The following is a 17,755-nucleotide window of genomic DNA, read 5'->3' as shown; positions in this document are numbered from 1 at the left end:
CCATGTCTACTCTACAGTTGTCTACGATGCTGGGGCGGATGATAACGCTCTGGCAAATTACTTGCCTGCCACGTTAAAATGATCAGCCCGATCATGGCTGGTTCATCTCCCTCCTCGCTCAATTTCCTTTTGGGAAGACTTGTGGCAGTAGTTTGTCGCTAACTTCCAGCGGACGACCTACACGCCCTAACTCAGAATTCCGGTGAATCCTTGAGGGACTATATTCGATGTTTCAACGAATGCTAAAATACGATCCCCGAAATCTCTGATGCTTCTGTGCTACACGCGTTCAAATCAGGTGTCCGAGATCGCTATACTACCCAGGAGCTGGCGACACGACGGATTACCTCCGCACGCAATTTATTCGAGATTGTCGATAGGTGCGCTAAAGCAAATGATGCCTTAAGATGAAAAGATGGAAAGGGGAAGACAGGCGAGGATAAGGAAACAACCAACAAAGAAGCACCAGATTCTAGCAAAATGAGAAGTCGTAAGAGTGGGAAGCGCAACGCGACAACAGAAGTTCTAGTCCAAACCCCCAAGGCGACGACTCGCGACGACAATGGTGCCTGATACATAAAACCAACGCTCATTCTCTAGAAGAATGTCTGGTCTTCAAGAAGGCGTTGGCAAGACAGATGGCAGTGGAAAAAGGGAAACGAGTACGCGTTGTCAAAGTAGATACCGAAGTACTTGCACCCGATAACGAACTCATTTTCTCAGAATTCGACCTCCATGTCACCCATATCTTTGGCGGTTCTATGACGTTCTCTTCCAAGAGAGAGTACAAGAAGGTTGAACACGAAGTCTATTCTGCATCACAAGGGACTACTGCGAAGATGAAATGGTCTCACCAAAAGATCAAGTTCTCCGATGCAGACCACCCGACGACCACAACAATACCACGAAAATACCCAATAGTGGTCGAGCCCACTATTCGGAATATCAAAATTGCACGGGTCCTCATCGACGGTGGTAGCTCCATCAATCTTCTCTTCGCTAGCACTCTAGATGAAATGGGCATTCCACGAAGCGAGCTAACACCTTCAAATCGGCCCTTCCATGGAATCACTCCAGAATCATCATCCAAACCATTGGGAAAAATTACGCTAGCAGTTACCTTCGGACAGGCCGATAACTTTGGAACAGAATCGGTCACCTTCGATGTTGCTGAGTTCGGCACTGTGTACAATGCCTTCTTAGGGAGAACTGCACTCGCGAAGTTCATGGTGGCATCCCATTACGCGTACCAATTTCTCAAGATACCAGGACGAAAATGGACAATCACTATCCAGGGAAATGCGAAGTTAGCGGTGCACTGCGACAAGAGGAGCCTCGACATGGTCGAACATACTCCCACACCACCCACCACAACCGAGCCACCCAGGAAAGTGAGCAAGCCCAACAAAGCACCAAAACCCGATGACGCAATCAAGATTGTCCCGCTAACCAGCACCAACCCCGACAAGACCGTTAAGATCGGGGCAACGTTAGGTAGCAAATAGGAACTCGAGCTCATCACCTTCCTCCGCGATAATGCAGACGCGTTTGCTTGGCAACCATCAGGCATACCAGGAGTCCCTAGTGATGATGACTAGGGTTCCCGATCTTCCGAAAAGTTCTGATAAACAACGATTTGGGCGGAGTCGCGACACAAAATAAATCCGGCTTTTTGAATGCACACGCTCCGCAATCGTATTACCACGTCTCCTCTGGTTATCACCCATGTCGAAATGCGGATGACCTCGCCAAGAAGGCTAAAACCTGTTTGCCAATCGAAGAACACAAACAAGAACGAAATAGAATACAACCAAAATTGCAGATGAATGATTAAGCTCACAAGTTGGGGTCTTACAAACCGATCTAGCAGCGAAACTGTTCTCGACAGAATAATCTAAGCAAAACCCAACTCTAAACGATGGCGACTACTGATTAAGTATGATTAGGGACGTCCTAGGGTTGCCCTAGGGCACACACCCCTATGGGCTAAGCCCATGATACAATTACAAGGCCTAAAACCTAAATCAGATTCAGACTGGATGAGATATGTGGCTTGTTTTGCAGATTCCCAGTAGCTCGGTAGGAATTTTGATGTGGGACCAAAACCATCTGAAATTAGACTCCCTAAGCTTTCCAAGAAGTACTCACGGGCCCCGAAATTCCTTCTAGATCAGCGGCTAGGTCCGTTTGAAGTTGATGCTGTCAGGAGGCCCGAATCCAAATCCAAAACATGTAGAACTTTATCTCTTATCTTCTATGGACCAAAAGTGACGTGGTGAGATGAAAGAAGACTTGGAGAAGGTCTTGGTTTGGTCTCCAATCAACTTCTTCAATCATCCATGCATTCCTTACGTTCGGTCTCTTTTCTTTTGCCCAAGCAAGTACCTCTGCAAATGAAAACACACAAAACTCATTGTGTAGAAACGTTTGTTCAAATATATAACAAGTAAATCTAATGTAGAACATATGCACCTTTGGTTGATTAATACATAAGGTAGTCATGATTATATCCGAGCTAGTTGTGTCCTCATCACCTAGAAAGGTGATCGAGCACAAACTGATGGTACGACCCGATGCCAAGCCAGTTAAGAAAAAAAATGCGGAGATTTGCACCAGACCGAAAGTAGGCCATACAAGAAGAATTGGACAAACTTCTCAAGGCCGGTTTCATTCGAGAAGTACTCCACCCAGAGTGGCTTGCCAACCCGGTCATGGTCCAGAAAGCCAATGGGAAGTGGAGAATGTGCGTGGATTTCACCGACCTCAACAATGCGTGCCCCAAAGATTACTTCCCTCTTCCTCGAATAGACCGATTGGTGGATACAATATCCGGTTGTAAGTTGTTAAGTTTCCTTAACGCTTACTCGGGTACCATCAAATCAGCAAGGGAAAAGAGGACGAGGAGAAGACATCATTTATCACACCCTTCGGTGTCTTCTGCTACACCATGATGCTTTTTGGATTAATCAGCGCCGGCAACACATATCAGCGTGAGATCCAAGGGGCTCTTGGTAACCAACTCAGACGAAACATCGAGGCTTTCGTCGATGACGTTGTCGTTAAGATGAAGATCGGTGACACACTAATCGATGACCTCGGAGAAACGTTCAATAACCTCCGACGACATCGCCTCAAGCTGAACATAGAGAAGTGCAGGTTCGGAGTACTATCAGGGAAGTTCTTCGGCTTTCTCGTATCAGGAAGAGGCATTGAAGCAAACCCTGAAAAGATCAAGGCCATCGAGAACATGAAGTCACCCACCTGACTCAAGGAAGTTCAGAAATTGACCGGATGTATAGCAGCACTTAGTCGCTTCGTAGCCAAGATGGGAAAACGAACACAACCTTTCTTCACTTTACTCAAAAAGCAGGACAAATTCGAGTGGACTCAGGATGCTGAGAACACGTTCATCACACTCAAACGCTACCTGTCAAATCCATTGTACTCGTTGCCCCACAACCTAACGAAGAGCTCTATCTATACATCGCTGCCACACCATATTCTGTGAGTACAGTTATCATCGTCGAGAGGGAGAAGGTGCAACACCTAGTGTTGTATGTGAACGAAGACCTCCATGACGCAAAAGCCAAGTACCCACATATTCAAAAGATGCTCTACGCTGTAGTCATGACATCAAGGAAACTGCGCCTCTACTTCTAGGCACAAAAAGTTACAGTTGTCTCTTTTTTTCGCCTAGGAGAAGTCGTCAGGAACAAAGACGTTGTCGACCTCATTGCAAAGTGGTAGTCGAGCTCAGTCAATTTAATGTCCATTTCGTACTAAGAACAACCATCAAATCCCAAGTTCTCGCTGATTTCGTAGCTGACTGGACTATCCCTGAAAATAGACCAACCAGCCAAACGGATAATGAGACATGGACCATGGCATTCGATGGTACACTCAACAGCCAAGGAGCAGGAGCCAGATTCATTTTGACTGCTCCAACAGGAGATCATTTCAAACATGAAATTCACCTCAATTTCCGAGCAACAAACAATACAGCCGAGTACGAAGGACTCCTCACTGGTATTCAAGCAGCCGTTGCACTAGGAGTTAAACGATTGATTGTGAGAGGGGACTCAAAATTAGTCGCAAACCAAGTGGATAAGGATTACAAATGCTCCAATCCTGAGTTGGCTAAGTACCTCTTTGAAGTCAAGAAGCTAGAGCAGAAGTTTGACGGCATCGAGGTTCGACACGTTTATAGCAAGGATAACATTGAACCAGATGACTTAGCACGACAAGCATCCTGAAGAGAACCTCTTGAACTAGGAACTTTCTTAGATGTCCTGACAAAACCGTCTGTAAAAGAGTCGCACGACGAAGGTACCATGGCCAATACCGACAACTCCTCGGGGGCTCAAGAGGTCGAACATGTCATTGTTGACATCAAGACAATGAAAGACTGGCGAACTCCACTTATTGACTTCTTGGGTGCTGACAAGTTGCCAGAGGACAACGCAAAGGCAGAGAAGCTATCTCGACAGGCCAAAATTTACTGTTTGATCGACAACGATCAATACAAAAAGGCCCCGAATGACGTCCTCCTCAAATGCGTTTTGACCGACGATGCAAAAGCCTTACATCTCGACATCCACGAAGGAATCTGCGGATCGCACGTCGGCGGGCATACCTTGGTCGAAAAAGCTTTTCGACAAGAGTTTTTCTGGCCAACTGCCCTCAAAGATGCTTGCGATATGGTAAGACGCTATGAAGCCTGTCAGTTCTACAGCAAACACACCAAGATGCCAGCACAAGCGCTCCAAACTATCCCTCTGACATGGCCGTTCTCATGCTAGGGACTCGATATACTCGGACCGTTTCCACAAGGATGAGGAGAATACAAGTTCTTGTTCATTGCAATCTATAAATTCACAAAGTGGATTGAGGCAGAGTCCACACGAGAAATTAATTCCAACAATGCCATCAACTTTATCAAAGAGATCTTTTGCAGATATGGGTTGCCTCACCACATCCTCACCGATAACGGCTCCTAGTTCACAAGCGAGGATTTCTAGGAGTACTGCATTGAACTAGGAGTCAAAATTTGCTTCGCTTCAGTTTCCCATCCTCAGAGAACAAGAACTGGCTCGGGACGGTGGTAGCCCACTTCCTCTTTGGGTTCTTGGTGCCGATCCCACTCGGCACCGACCCAACCGTTGTCGTTGTCTCCTGAGAGACCTTCTCATTCAAGGAGGCAGCAGCTTGGTAGTCGACCAGTGGTCCAATGGCATCAACTAGGGGAAGTGCATGCACGAGGTGAAGTCACTTCGCCTTCCAAGTACAGAAACGAAAGTTCGACAAAATCAAGTCGGGCACTCACGTTAATGATGACGGTCCGGTCAGCGTCCGCGAACTCATAGATGGCACTAGGCGGCTCGTGTCCGCGAACTCGTAGATGGCGCTGGGCGGCTCGTCGACGCCCAACGCCGCGCTTATCAGCACCTGTCCCACTCGCTGGGACACCGTCTTGTCGCTAAGATCTGCAAAGGAAAAAGGGACAAGATTGTTTTAGAATAAATACAAATTCCCCGACATCAAAAGAATAGCGGACACGAGGACACCAGAATAAGTACCCCGCGTCGAGATCCACGTCATGTTGTCCTTCCCCGTGTAGTCAAAGGTTGGGTGAGCGTGGGCTTGGAGCAGTTGAATCCGCTGGGAAATGAAGTCTTGAGCGACTTCATACCTAGTTAGACCCCGTTCTCGTAGGCTACTGATGGTGTTGACGAATTCTAGGAGGGAGGGAGTCAGTGGGGGTTTCAAGGTCCAATCCTGAGAACGTTCAGGCTTGTCCTCTAGAACGATCAGAACAAGATCGAGATCCTGTAGCTCGATATAGAACCACTTTGATCTCCAGTGGCTCCGGGACAAATGGCATTTGAAGTGGATGTAAAACGCTTTCATGCAGTCCTAGAGACGAAATCCATAGCATCCGGAGACCAAATCTGTTGGATTCCTTCCACCGGAGCTCATAGTAGTAGTGAAAAATATCAAGGAAGGGTACCACCCCAACGTAGGCTTCGCAAAGATGAGCAAAAATACTCAAAAAAGCGATGGAGGTGGGGTTAAGGTGCAGAAGAGAAAGGCCATAGAAGTTCAGAATCAGAAGGAGGAATTCGGATAGCGGAGGCAAAAAACTGCAACGAACAAAGTCTTCAACAATGACCATCCGACTTAAGACCAATTAAGGATGATTACCACCTTCCTCCCGCACCAGGTGCTCATGGCCGGGGAGAGCTCCTTCTACCTGTAGCTTCTTCATGGCTGCGGTGTCGGTGCTGGAAGCCCCAAGATCCATCACCATCGTAGGATCACCGGAGAGGAAGAGGAAAGTTAGGGTTTTCTTCAGGAGATTGCAGAAGCTGAGAGTCTGGACGCAAAGAAAGTTGGAAAGGCCTTTTTTTGGCAAACAGACTTGAAATGGATCCAGAAACTTCTTTATATAAGCGCACTACTTGACAGTTCGTATTTTGAGGGAAGGAGAGAGATTGCCGCTGAAATTTTCTATGACCCGTTGCTGACAGGATTGATTGGACTTCAAATTAAATTCACCTATATAGACTGTTGAACTTCCTCCAGTGTAATTGAGAACTCAGTGTCTTTTCGATTCTTATCGAGAATGACCAGAAGAGAGCTATAACATTGACCAGGAAGTCGCGGATGACAACGAGAGTTCATTTAAATTGAAGTTGGGGCTACTGTCAGGGTTACGAATAAGGCATACATCCTATCCTACTATTCACCAAGTGTACCAGATTGGTATACCTCATATCCTACGATATGTTTCCATATGCAATAAGGAAATATACAAGATATTATGGAAAATATCTTTACGGGCCGGAGACTATCAGAGTCCTACTCAAAAAGGATAGGGACTATTCTATATCGTGCAGGGTTCGTTGTCTCCGAGTTATACTTGGAGACTAAGGCAACTCACAGTGTAAAAGGCACACCCCCGGAGGGGTTCAGGATCACCGAATCATAGCGCCAACACACCCACCATAGTCTACAAAGCCAAAGGACTCAAGCCGAAGCCACGGGAGATCTCGTCGAATAGTCTCGACAAGGATCTCATCGGTATCAACGAGTTCATCTGTTCTCTTTGTACTATGTAGTTTTCCATATCAATCTCATATAAACTGGATTAGGGCTATTACCTTATGAGGGACCTGAACCAGTATAATCCTTGTTTCTTGTCTGTTTTGATGTCGTATCGTATAGATCCTCGTACCAACGTACCCCAATATCCCATTTATCCGGTTTATAGGTATCCCCCGTTAACATAACTGGATCAAATCTGACGGTAGTCCCTATTCATCGTCTGAAAATCAATCATCTCCAAAATCATTTTGACAATAATCTCCAAATATCAAAATCAATAATCTTAGATGCCAATTATTCATCATAAAATAATAATCAAACACACTTTGATTTTACACATTAGCCCCTTTTCACTTTTGGTTTTAACAAATTTGTGCCTGTAAAATATCATTCACTTACAGTGTTAATTTCATCGGCTTGAAGTTTTTTTTTATAAAAAAAAATCCATCTCCATCGGTCAAAACTCGGAATAAATGCATTGTTTTAATTATACATACTCATAACATGGTATTTCAAATTTTGTTACAGATCCAAACATATTAACATTCCGAGTACATAAGATAGTAATTAAGAATTATTTTACAACACAAGGACCTTTGTTTACAACATTTAATAGAATTGAGAACACAAACATGCATGCCGGTGGATCGTAATCTCACTGATGCGTGATCAATTGATTCAGTGTCACGCACTCGCTAAATACTCTACCGAGGTGAAATACCAAAACAGCAGAAGATGACCTTTGCATTTTATTCTTGATAGTGTTGATTAATTTTCCTTCAAACCACGTGAGAGTGGGTTACGCAGCACGATTGTCTCTATTGTGACTCCAGGTCCAAAGGCCAGCAACACTCCCCACTCAGGCTGTTGCTGCATGTCTTCTTCCTTCTCCCGATGGCGGCGTAGTTCATCAAGAACAAATGCAATTGTTGCACCACTCATGTTCCCGTACTCGCTCAGCACTTGGCGGCTCGCCGCAAGCTTCCATGGCTGCAGTTGGAGCTTGTCCTCTATGTTATCAAGGATCGCGCGGCCGCCAGGGTGCACTGCCCAGAAGAGGTCGTTCCAGTTAGGATCTGTGTTTCCGACAGATCGGAACACATCGAGCAAGCACTGATGGATGTTGTCCTTTATCAATGTCGGCACCTGGATGGAGAGGTGAAAATCTATGCCACTACTAGTGGCCTGCATTCCGAGTGCGTGCTCAGTTCCTGGTATCATGGTTTGTGAGGCGGCAACCATCTCAAATAGTGGATGCTCGCCATCGGCCGAGGGGTCGGCACCGACGATGACTGCGCCAGCACCATCCCCGAACAGTCCATGGCCAACGATTTTACTTTCATCCGGGGTAGAGAAGCATATCAGGGTCAGCTCAGAGCAGGCTACGAGGACACGCGCACCGCGGTTATTCTCGGCAATCTCCTTTGCAAGCTGGAGTGCCCTGCCACCACCTGAGCAGCCGTGAAGACTGAGAATGGTGCGAGAAACGGAAGGGCGAAGTCCGAGCAATGACGCCAATTGGAGGTCAGCGCTAGGTGCACGACAACCTGAGTAGGTGCTGAAGATAAGGTGGGTGATGTCAGTAGCCGGACGACCCCACTCAGCAATGGCTTTCCGTGCAGCGGACTCGGCGAGCTTGGGGACCTCGGTAGCCACGATGTCTACACGGGTTTCAAGGGAGGGCACGTGTTTGTCAATGATCTCTGGGTGGGCACGGATGATCTCGGCATTAAGGTGGATATAGCGCTTCTCTATACCAGATTTATGACCTGAAATACAAAAGGAAAACCCACGCGTATATTGGTTAGTACTTAGTAATCCTGAGGTTAGATATAAAAAATTAAAACATATGGTTGGACATTTATACATACTTCAAATTGAAATATGATGAGCAATTAATGTTTGCTTGAATAATTATTACAAAACTTAAAATATATGATATTATGCAAGCACTTCCCTTAACAAATTAAATCACACTTTTGATTTATAGGAAGATGTACATGTCTAAATTTTCGGAAAAGCGCCATATTACATGAGTTTTATTCAAGCACCAGTTGTCTGACGATGTAGTCGTGAATCCATAACTCTACCAATTAAGTTCCACATCACAGTGCCAACAATTATGAACATGTGAGTTCTATTTCAGTAGAAAGATTAGTAAGATCGCAAAATCTATTTCTAGAGGCATCTCGATTTATAACGAGCGACACGGATAATTACGTGAGAAGTACTAGTAGTGTGACCGCAAAATCTATTTCGAGAGGCATCTCGATTTAGACTTAACGAGCGACGCGGACAATTACGTGAGAAGTACTAGTAGCGTGATAGACATGCATCAAGTAGTTTTTGCTATTAGGTTGTGCATATTTTTTTTCTTCTTATGAAATTTTCTCATATGCATGGATTGTGTTTTTGTTAAAAGCGTACACTTCCTTATATGTACATGAGTTCTGTGGCGTGTATGTGTGATGGTAGCGTGAGGAGGTGACAATATGTGGAACAGCTAGCTATCATATTTAACAAAACCATGACAGCAAAAATTATTTTTTTTGTTCGAACAATTACAACACAAATATATGACATCATGAAAACACTTTTCTTAAAAACACATATTTAATTTCTATATGTGTCCTACCAAATATTTAGGTTTATAGCCTCTTTTTATCTCTACATACCATAAATATATATATGGTTCATATTGAATGATAGCAGTATACTCCTTGATATCTAAGCAATTGCATTTTTTTTCTCAATAGAGTTAATAAAACATGATTAATAATAATGATGATAAGTGCAATGATCAATTTACTTACATATCCTTTTCATCTTGTCCTTTAACTCAGTAAGTTGCTCGCTTTTGGTTAGACCAAAGTAGTAGTCAGCAAAGTCATCTTGAAGGATGATGTTTTCCGGGTTTGCAGTGCCGATGGCGAGGACCGTGGCAGGGCCTTCCGAATGCTGTGTGCACCTGCGGCTGTCAACAATAGCGGCGGTAGTTGCTCCAGGCATGGTCGATGTAAAAGAAAGAACTTGTGCTTGTGAAATTAGTTGCCTTTAGAGAGAAAGAGGTGGATATGTGATGCGTCTATGAATGAAAACTCTAGCAGCTGCCTATTGGCTTTATACTAGTTGATCGATAACCTGGCCTTGTTAGCTCTCAAATATGTTTCCATTATTAAATGACATAAAAAATTTCTGCAAGAAAACCTTGATCACATGTTCCATGTAGTGTTAATTTAAAACAAAAATATTTTTTTCTATTGACAACATATAATATAACCAGAACAAAATCACATGAGAGATTTTTCTTATTACAGATCGTGAGGTCTGCATGCCATGGCATGTACAAAGCAGCTACTATGGTCTGGAGTATGGACATTGTTTTCCACTTAATTAGTGTGATTAGCTCTCGACCATCGTGCAAAGCAGTCATCCCCCTCCTTTACGAGCTGTGGTTATACGTTTTTTTTTTTTTTTGAAGCAACGTTTATAATATTGGGAGAAGCTGTAACCTGGCCGCGATAATCAAGGAAATTAAACTTATTCTTCTGTATCAAATGAGTGATCCACAGAATCACAGGATAATCAAGGACCCGACAACTATGAATCCAATTCGTGCTCTCGAGATTACAAATCATAATGTATAACTGGAGATCGATCTAATCCTAGTGCATATTTTCATACTTGTGATCGTCCAGCCTTTTAGTACAGTCCAAAATTATGAAAGAGATGTTAAATAATTAATTGCACAATCAACCCTGCATCTCATAAAAAAATTGTTGGCCACGAGAATCAAGGATCCAATAAACAATCAGTAAACAAAATGAATCAACTTATGACCTTGACGTGTTAAGCCCCTGGTGAGGCTCATGATCTTCGGAGATTAAATGCAGAGAGATATGCCACATTATAAAAAAAAAGTTTTCACATGTCCTAGAACATTCGTTCCTTATGTAGCCTAGATTTTGAAATGCATATGAAGATGGTTGAAGTTGCCTCCGTATCATGGACGACTTGTTGAGATTATGGGCATATAATGATTTAATTTATTCCATAAATAAATCATGACATTACAGATGAAAACTAGCATGAACGCATCATTAGATCTACACATGTAAACTACACAGAATAACATGAACAGATCAAATATGCGCAACATATTGAACACATACCGAGGTGACGAAAAGACCGGCTGCTTGGTCGAAACTTTTCGCAGGTGTCTACGAAGGCACGAAACACGCGAGCGAAGAGGAAGGCGAGCCGTCGCGAACGAACAGGGAGCAGTCGCGCGAAGCGCTTCCCAAAAACCTTATTGCCGCCTTCTCCCGGTGCAGGACGTCAAAGGCAGAGGTTCTGGAGACCTGCTCTCCCGATCGCTGGTGCACGCCGGCGAGCGGGATGGAGTAGTCTACGAGCGACGGCGCAGTACAGAGTAGGAGGCAAACCCTAGATTGATTTTCGCATATACTGCGTGAAGACGGCGGGTCGGTTTATATAGAGAAGGGTCGCTTGATCAGGGCGCCCGCACGATCTCTACTGCGCGTAACCGAACCGGATAAGTCGCGCGTAACTTATCCGGACTCCACGCCGTTTGCACGCACCGGATTTTTTGGAACGTTTCCAAAACAAAAACGAATCCGAATTTGCAGCAAAACAAAACTGCAAAAGGAGGCTGCATCTGCGCAAGGGTGAGGAGCCAATTTTTCGGACCATTCGACGCGTACGTCATGCACGCGCGCCGCCTGCCCTGCCAGGCCAGGCGAGGCGAGCGAGCGCGCGCGTGTGTTTCCCCTCTTCTCTCCACCACACATGCTTCAAGTGGCTAGGAGAACATCCTCCCTTTTAAGGAGGTCCCCCTCTCCTAGAATAAGCAAGGTGGTACTAAACTCCACATGCATGCCATCCCATGAGGTGGGCTTTTGTGATTTTCCAAAGAATTAATCTTCGAGTGGGCTAAGGCCCATTCATTAAGTCCAACAATCCCCCACCAAATCTCAAAATCCCACTGAGATTTGCCTTTTCCAATGTATTATTTATATACCAGCGGTTCGATGGAGACCAATTAAGGTTGAACATCCACCTAGAACTCCAAGCTACACTTACTCACAACTTGAACAATGGACTACGCCTTGAATTGCAAGTCTTGTGCAAGCAAGTTTCACTCAAAGTCTTATCTGGTACTAGACCGTCTGTAGACTACCCCTCGGGTGGAGCGTATAAGTCATACTCCTAGGTCTTTAGTAAGCTTCCTAGAAGATTCACCCAAAATCTTCATAGACTGCGACCAACAGTCAAGCTCACAAAGGTGAGTTCTTTCAAGAATGCTCTGCAGGACAACATCTTCGCTAATTAAAGCCAACAGAACTCATTAAGGCATAGCCAACCTGCCTTGCAGCTCATGAGAGTACATGCATCTTCACTTGGAGAGGGTATATATATTGATACTCTCCTCTAGTTTACTAATGGTTTGTTCTTCCCAGGATCTAATTCACGGGATCTCCGATCACATAGACTGGGTTACCACCATAGTATAACTCACATGGGTCTCAAACCCATCTCCTTCGATGCATTGTTTATCACATTTCGTGATAGTCCCTTCGTGAAGGGATCTGCCAGGTTTCTCGCTGTTTGGATGTAATCCAACGTTATAACTCCGGAGTTTCTTAATTTCCTGACAGACTTCAATCGTCTTTTCACATGTCTAGACGATTTCATATTATCCTTAGAACTATTCACTTTGACAATTACCGTTTGATTGTCACAGTTCATAAGGATAGCCGGCACCGGTTTTTCAACAACAGGCAGATCCATTAATAGATCACGCAGCCATTCTGCCTCAACAGTAGCAGTATCCAGTGCCGTTAGCTCTGCTTCCATGGTTGACCTCGTCAAAATGGTCTGTTTGCAAGACCTCCATGAAACAGCACCACCACCCAGTGTGAAAACATATCCACTAGTGGCTTTGATCTCATCCACATCAGAGATCCAGTTAGAATCACTATAACCCTCCAGTACCGCAGGATACCCAGTATAGTGAAGCCCCAATTCCACAGTACCTTTCAGATAGCGCATTACTCGCTCAAGCGCACGCCAGTGATCATCTCCCGGATTAGAGGTAAATCGGCTCAACTTGCTCACAGCAAAGGAGATATCAGGCCTAGTTGCACTAGCCAGGTACATCAACGAGCCAATGATTTGGGAGTATTCCAGTTGATTCCTAGCAATTCTCTTGTTCTTGCGAAGCAACAAGCTAGGATCATAAGGTGTTGGAGAAGGCTTACTATCAATGTAGCCAAAGCGATTCAAGATCTTCTCCACATAATGGGACTGCAAGAGTGTAATCCCATTCTCACCTCTAATTAGCTTAATGTTTAAGATAACATCAGCTACTCCCAAATCCTTCATATCAAAATTTTGAGACAAGAATGATTTAACCTCATCTATCACCTCAAGGTTTGTTCCAAATATCAGTATGTCGTCAACATACAAGCACAAAATAACTCCCTCACCCCCACCATGGCGATAGTACACACATTTATCTACCTCATTGACTGCAAAGCCTGCAGATGTCAATATTTTGTCAAATTTCTCATGCCATTGCTAGGAGCTTGTTTCAGACCATACAAAGACTTCAACAATTTGCACACTTTGCCTTCTTGACCTTCAACTACAAACCCATCAGGTTGATCCATATAGATCTCCTCATCTAGCTCTCCATTAAGAAAAGCTGTCTTAACGTCCATTTGATGAACGAGAAGACCATGTGAGGCTGCTAGGGAAAGTAGCACACGAATTGTAGTCAATCTAGCAACAGGTGAGTAAGTGTCAAAGAAATCTTCGCCTTCTTTCTGAGTATAGCCCTTAGCAACAAGCCGAGCCTTGTACTTTTCAATAGTACCATCAGGCCTAAGCTTCTTCTTGAACACCCACTTGCACCCCACAGGTTTACACCCATAGGGTTGCTCTGTCACCTCCCAAGTCCCGTTAGCGATAATGGAATCCATTTCACTACGGACAGCCTCCTTCCAGTAGTCTGCATCAGGAGATGCATATGCTTCTGAAATTGACTTAGGAGTGTCATCCACGAGGTACACAGTGAAATCATCACCAAAAGACTTAGCCGTCCTTTGTCTCTTACTCCTTCGAGGAGCTTCACTGACATCCTCCTCAGAGACAAGTTCATGTGTATGTTCAGTTTGTTCTGGTGGTGTGATTGAACTGGGAATTATTTCAGAGGGTTGGTTCGAACCACTATGTGTATCCTTCATTGGGAAAAAGCTCTCAAAGAATGTAGCATCACGAGACTCCATAATTGTACCAACATGCATGTCCAGTACCTCGGATTTAACTATTAAAAATCTATAGGCAATGCTATGATGAGCATATCCCAGAAAGACACAGTCCACAGTCTTAGGTCCAAGTTTGCGCTTCTTCGTTATTGGTACATTGACTTTCGCCAAGCACCCCCATGTGCGCAAATAAGAAAGTGATGGTTTTCTACCAATCCATATCTCATATGGTGTTTTGTCCTTATTTCTGTTAGGAACTCTGTTTAACACATGATTTGAGGTCAACAATGCCTCCCCCCACCATGCCTTAGGCAGTCCCGCGGTGTCCAACATGGCATTCACCAAGTCAGTCAGTGTGCGGTTCTTCCTTTCAGCAATCCCATTAGACTCGGGAGAATAGGGAGGCGTCCTCTCATGTATGATGCCATGTTCCTCACAGAATAAGTCAAACTCGTTCGAGAAAAACTCTCCACCACGATCAGACCTAAGCCTTTTTATCTTTCTGTCAAGTTGATTTTCAACTTCTGCCTTATAAATTTTAAAATAGTCTAGAGCCTCGTCTTTCGTTTTCAACAAGTACACATAGCAAAATCTAGTAGCATCATCAATGAATGTCATGAAATATCGTTTTCCACCCTTCGTCAACACCCCATTCATTTCACAAAGATCTGAATGTAGGAGTTCTAGTGGTGCCAAGTTTCTCTCCTCGGCAGCCTTGTGAGGCTTGCGAGGTTGCTTCGATTGCACACAACTATGGCACTTAGAACCTTTGACAATGGAAAACTTAGGAATTAAACACATGCTGGAAAGCCGAGACATCAAGCCAAAATTAATATGACATAAACGTGAATGCCAAACATTAGCCTCATCATCCACACTGCCACAAATATGGTTCACAGACTTATTGCAGAAATCAGAAAGGGAAAAGCGGAACAGGCCTCCGCACTCATAACCTTTACCAATAAAATATCCATATTTAGACACGACTACTTTATTAGACTCAAAAACCAACTTAAATCCGTCTCTAGTCAGACGGGAGCCACTAACAAGATTCCTGTCGATAGAAGGGACATGCTGCACGTTCTTCAGCTGCTCGATCTTTCCCGAAGTAAACTTCAGATCTACCGTGCCAACACCATGAACAGAAGCATGTGACCCATTCCCCATTAGGACGGTGGAACCCCGTGCGACCTGATAAGAAGAAAACAATGAGATGTCAGCACAAACATGTACATTGGCCCCAGTATCAACCCACCAATTAGTAGATTGATTAACTGAAAAAACAGTAGGTAAATTACCATACCCGCTTCCATCTCCAGTGTTGCCAATGGTCACATTAGCAGACTTAGAAGTCTGCCCTGCAGGTGCCTTCATCCCCTTGCGCTGTGGACACTTCCTAGCCAGATGACCAACTTGGCCACACACAAAGCAAGTCCTCTCATCCTGATTAGGATTGTTGTTGTTCTTCTTCTGCTTCTTGAAGTTGGTGGTCTGCTGAGCTTTGTATTTCCCCTTGCTCTTGTTCTGGGCCTTGTGCACAACATTGGCGCTGGACTGCCCACCATCGCCCTTAGACGCGGCATCTTTTTCCCGAGCTTTCTCCTCAACATCAAGAGACGCTATCAACCCCTCAACGGAGTATTCCTGTCTCTTGTGTTTGAGTGCAGTACCGAAACTTCTCCAAGATGGAGGTAGTTTCGCAATAATGCACCCAGCCACAAATTTGTCGGGTAAGACACACTTAAGGAGTTCGAGTTCCTTAGCCATGGTTTGTATCTCATGAGCCTGTTCGACTACAGAACGGTTGTCAGCCATCTTGTAGTCATGAAACTGCTCCATGATATACAGATCATTGCTAGCATCAGTAGCACCGAATTTAGTATTCAGTGCATCCCACAACTCCTTAGCGTCGGTTATATGCATATACACCTCGACCAGACGATCGCCAAGAACGCTAAGAATGCATCCCACAAAGAGAGTAGTGGCTTCCTCGAATTGCTTCTGCTGTTCAGCAGTAAGAACTCCTTCAGGTTTGCCAGTACTCACCCAGAAGCATTTCATAGCTGTCAGCCACAGAGTGACCCTGATCTGCCATCTCTTAAAATGCACACCGGTGAATTTATCTGGCCTCAGTGCATCGGCAAAACCAGCCATAGTAAAATCACAGTGCCTATAATAAGGTTTTTGGATTGTTGAGATTATGGGCATATAATGATTTAATTTATTCCATAAATAAATCATGACATTACAGATGAAAACTAGCATGAACGCATCATTAGATCTACACATGTAAACTACACAGAATAACATGAACAGATCAAATATGCGCAACATATTGAACACATACCGAGGTGACGAAAAGACTGGCTGCTTGGTCGAAACTTTTCGCAGGTGTCTACGAAGGCACGAAACACGCGAGCGAAGAGGAAGGCGAGCCGTCGCGAACGAACAGGGAGCAGTCGCGCGAAGCGCTTCCCAAAAACCTTATTGCCGCCTTCTCCCGGTGCAGGACGTCAAAGGCAGAGGTTCTGGAGACCTGCTCTCCCGATCGCTGGTGCACGCCGGCGAGCGGGATGGAGTAGTCTACGAGCGACGGCGCAGTACAGAGTAGGAGGCAAACCCTAGATTGATTTTCGCATATACTGCGTGAAGACGGCGGGTCGGTTTATATAGAGAAGGGTCGCTTGATCAGGGCGCCCGCACGATCTCTACTGCGCGTAACCGAACCGGATAAGTCGCGCGTAACTTATCCGGACTCCACGCCGTTTGCACGCACCGGATTTTTCGGAACGTTTCCAAAACAAAAACGAATCCGAATTTGCAGCAAAACAAAACTGCAAAAGGAGGCTGCATCTGCGCAAGGGTGAGGAGCCAATTTTTCGGACCATTCGACGCGTACGTCGTGCACGCGCGCCGCCTGCCCTGCCAGGCCAGGCGAGCGAGCGCGTGTGTGTGTTTCCCCTCTTCTCTCCACCACACATGCTTCAAGTGGCTAGGAGGACATCCTCCCTTTTAAGGAGGTCCCCCTCTCCTAGAATAAGCAAGGTGGTACTAAACTCCACATGCATGCCATCCCATGAGGTGGGCTTTTGTGATTTTCCAAAGAATTAATCTTCGAGTGGGCTAAGGCCCATTCATTAATTCCAACACGACTTGTGAACAAAACTATTTGATAGGTTATAAAGAAAACTGTATGTGAAAATAGGTGTATTTCATACAGGCGATTTTCCTAAACTGCCGCATGTGAAAGTTACAATTTTAAAGGCAGTGTTTAAAAAAAAGCCTATAAAAATGGGGTGATTTTTGTTGGAAATATAATCAAAACTCGGCATATTTTAAACTAGAAATATAACACAATAAAC

The 17,755-nt window shown here is 44.7% G+C and overlaps 2 protein-coding genes and 1 long non-coding RNA gene across 3 annotated transcripts; 1 reads left to right on the top strand and 2 right to left on the bottom strand.

Moving 5' to 3' along the window:
• The first annotated feature begins 761 nt into the window (after positions 1–761).
• Positions 762–3,265, top strand: LOC136353712 (uncharacterized). The gene is made up of 2 exons (XM_066304892.1): positions 762–1,489; positions 2,884–3,265. The coding sequence occupies exons 1-2, from the start codon at positions 762–764 to the stop codon at positions 3,263–3,265; spliced, it is 1,110 nt and encodes a 369-aa protein (XP_066160989.1).
• Positions 3,266–7,872: 4,607 nt separating this feature from the next.
• LOC107276706 (bisdemethoxycurcumin synthase-like) lies at positions 7,873–10,125 on the bottom strand. Its single transcript, XM_015757744.3, has 2 exons — positions 9,918–10,125; positions 7,873–8,873 (listed from the first exon to the last, which is right to left on the bottom strand). The coding sequence occupies exons 1-2, from the start codon at positions 10,111–10,113 to the stop codon at positions 7,873–7,875; spliced, it is 1,197 nt and encodes a 398-aa protein (XP_015613230.1). The 5' UTR covers positions 10,114–10,125.
• A 5,086-nt stretch (positions 10,126–15,211) lies between these two features.
• On the bottom strand, positions 15,212–16,682 carry LOC136353759 (uncharacterized). Its single transcript, XR_010737174.1, has 2 exons — positions 15,697–16,682; positions 15,212–15,584 (listed from the first exon to the last, which is right to left on the bottom strand). It is a non-coding gene; the product is annotated as an uncharacterized lncRNA (long non-coding RNA).
• Positions 16,683–17,755: the final 1,073 nt, after the last annotated feature.

This window comes from Oryza sativa, chromosome 10 (assembly GCF_034140825.1).
Source record: "Oryza sativa Japonica Group chromosome 10, ASM3414082v1".
NCBI lineage: Eukaryota > Viridiplantae > Streptophyta > Magnoliopsida > Poales > Poaceae > Oryza > Oryza sativa.
Note: the sequence above shows the minus strand (reverse complement) of the source record. Positions and strands in the feature narration are given on the sequence as shown.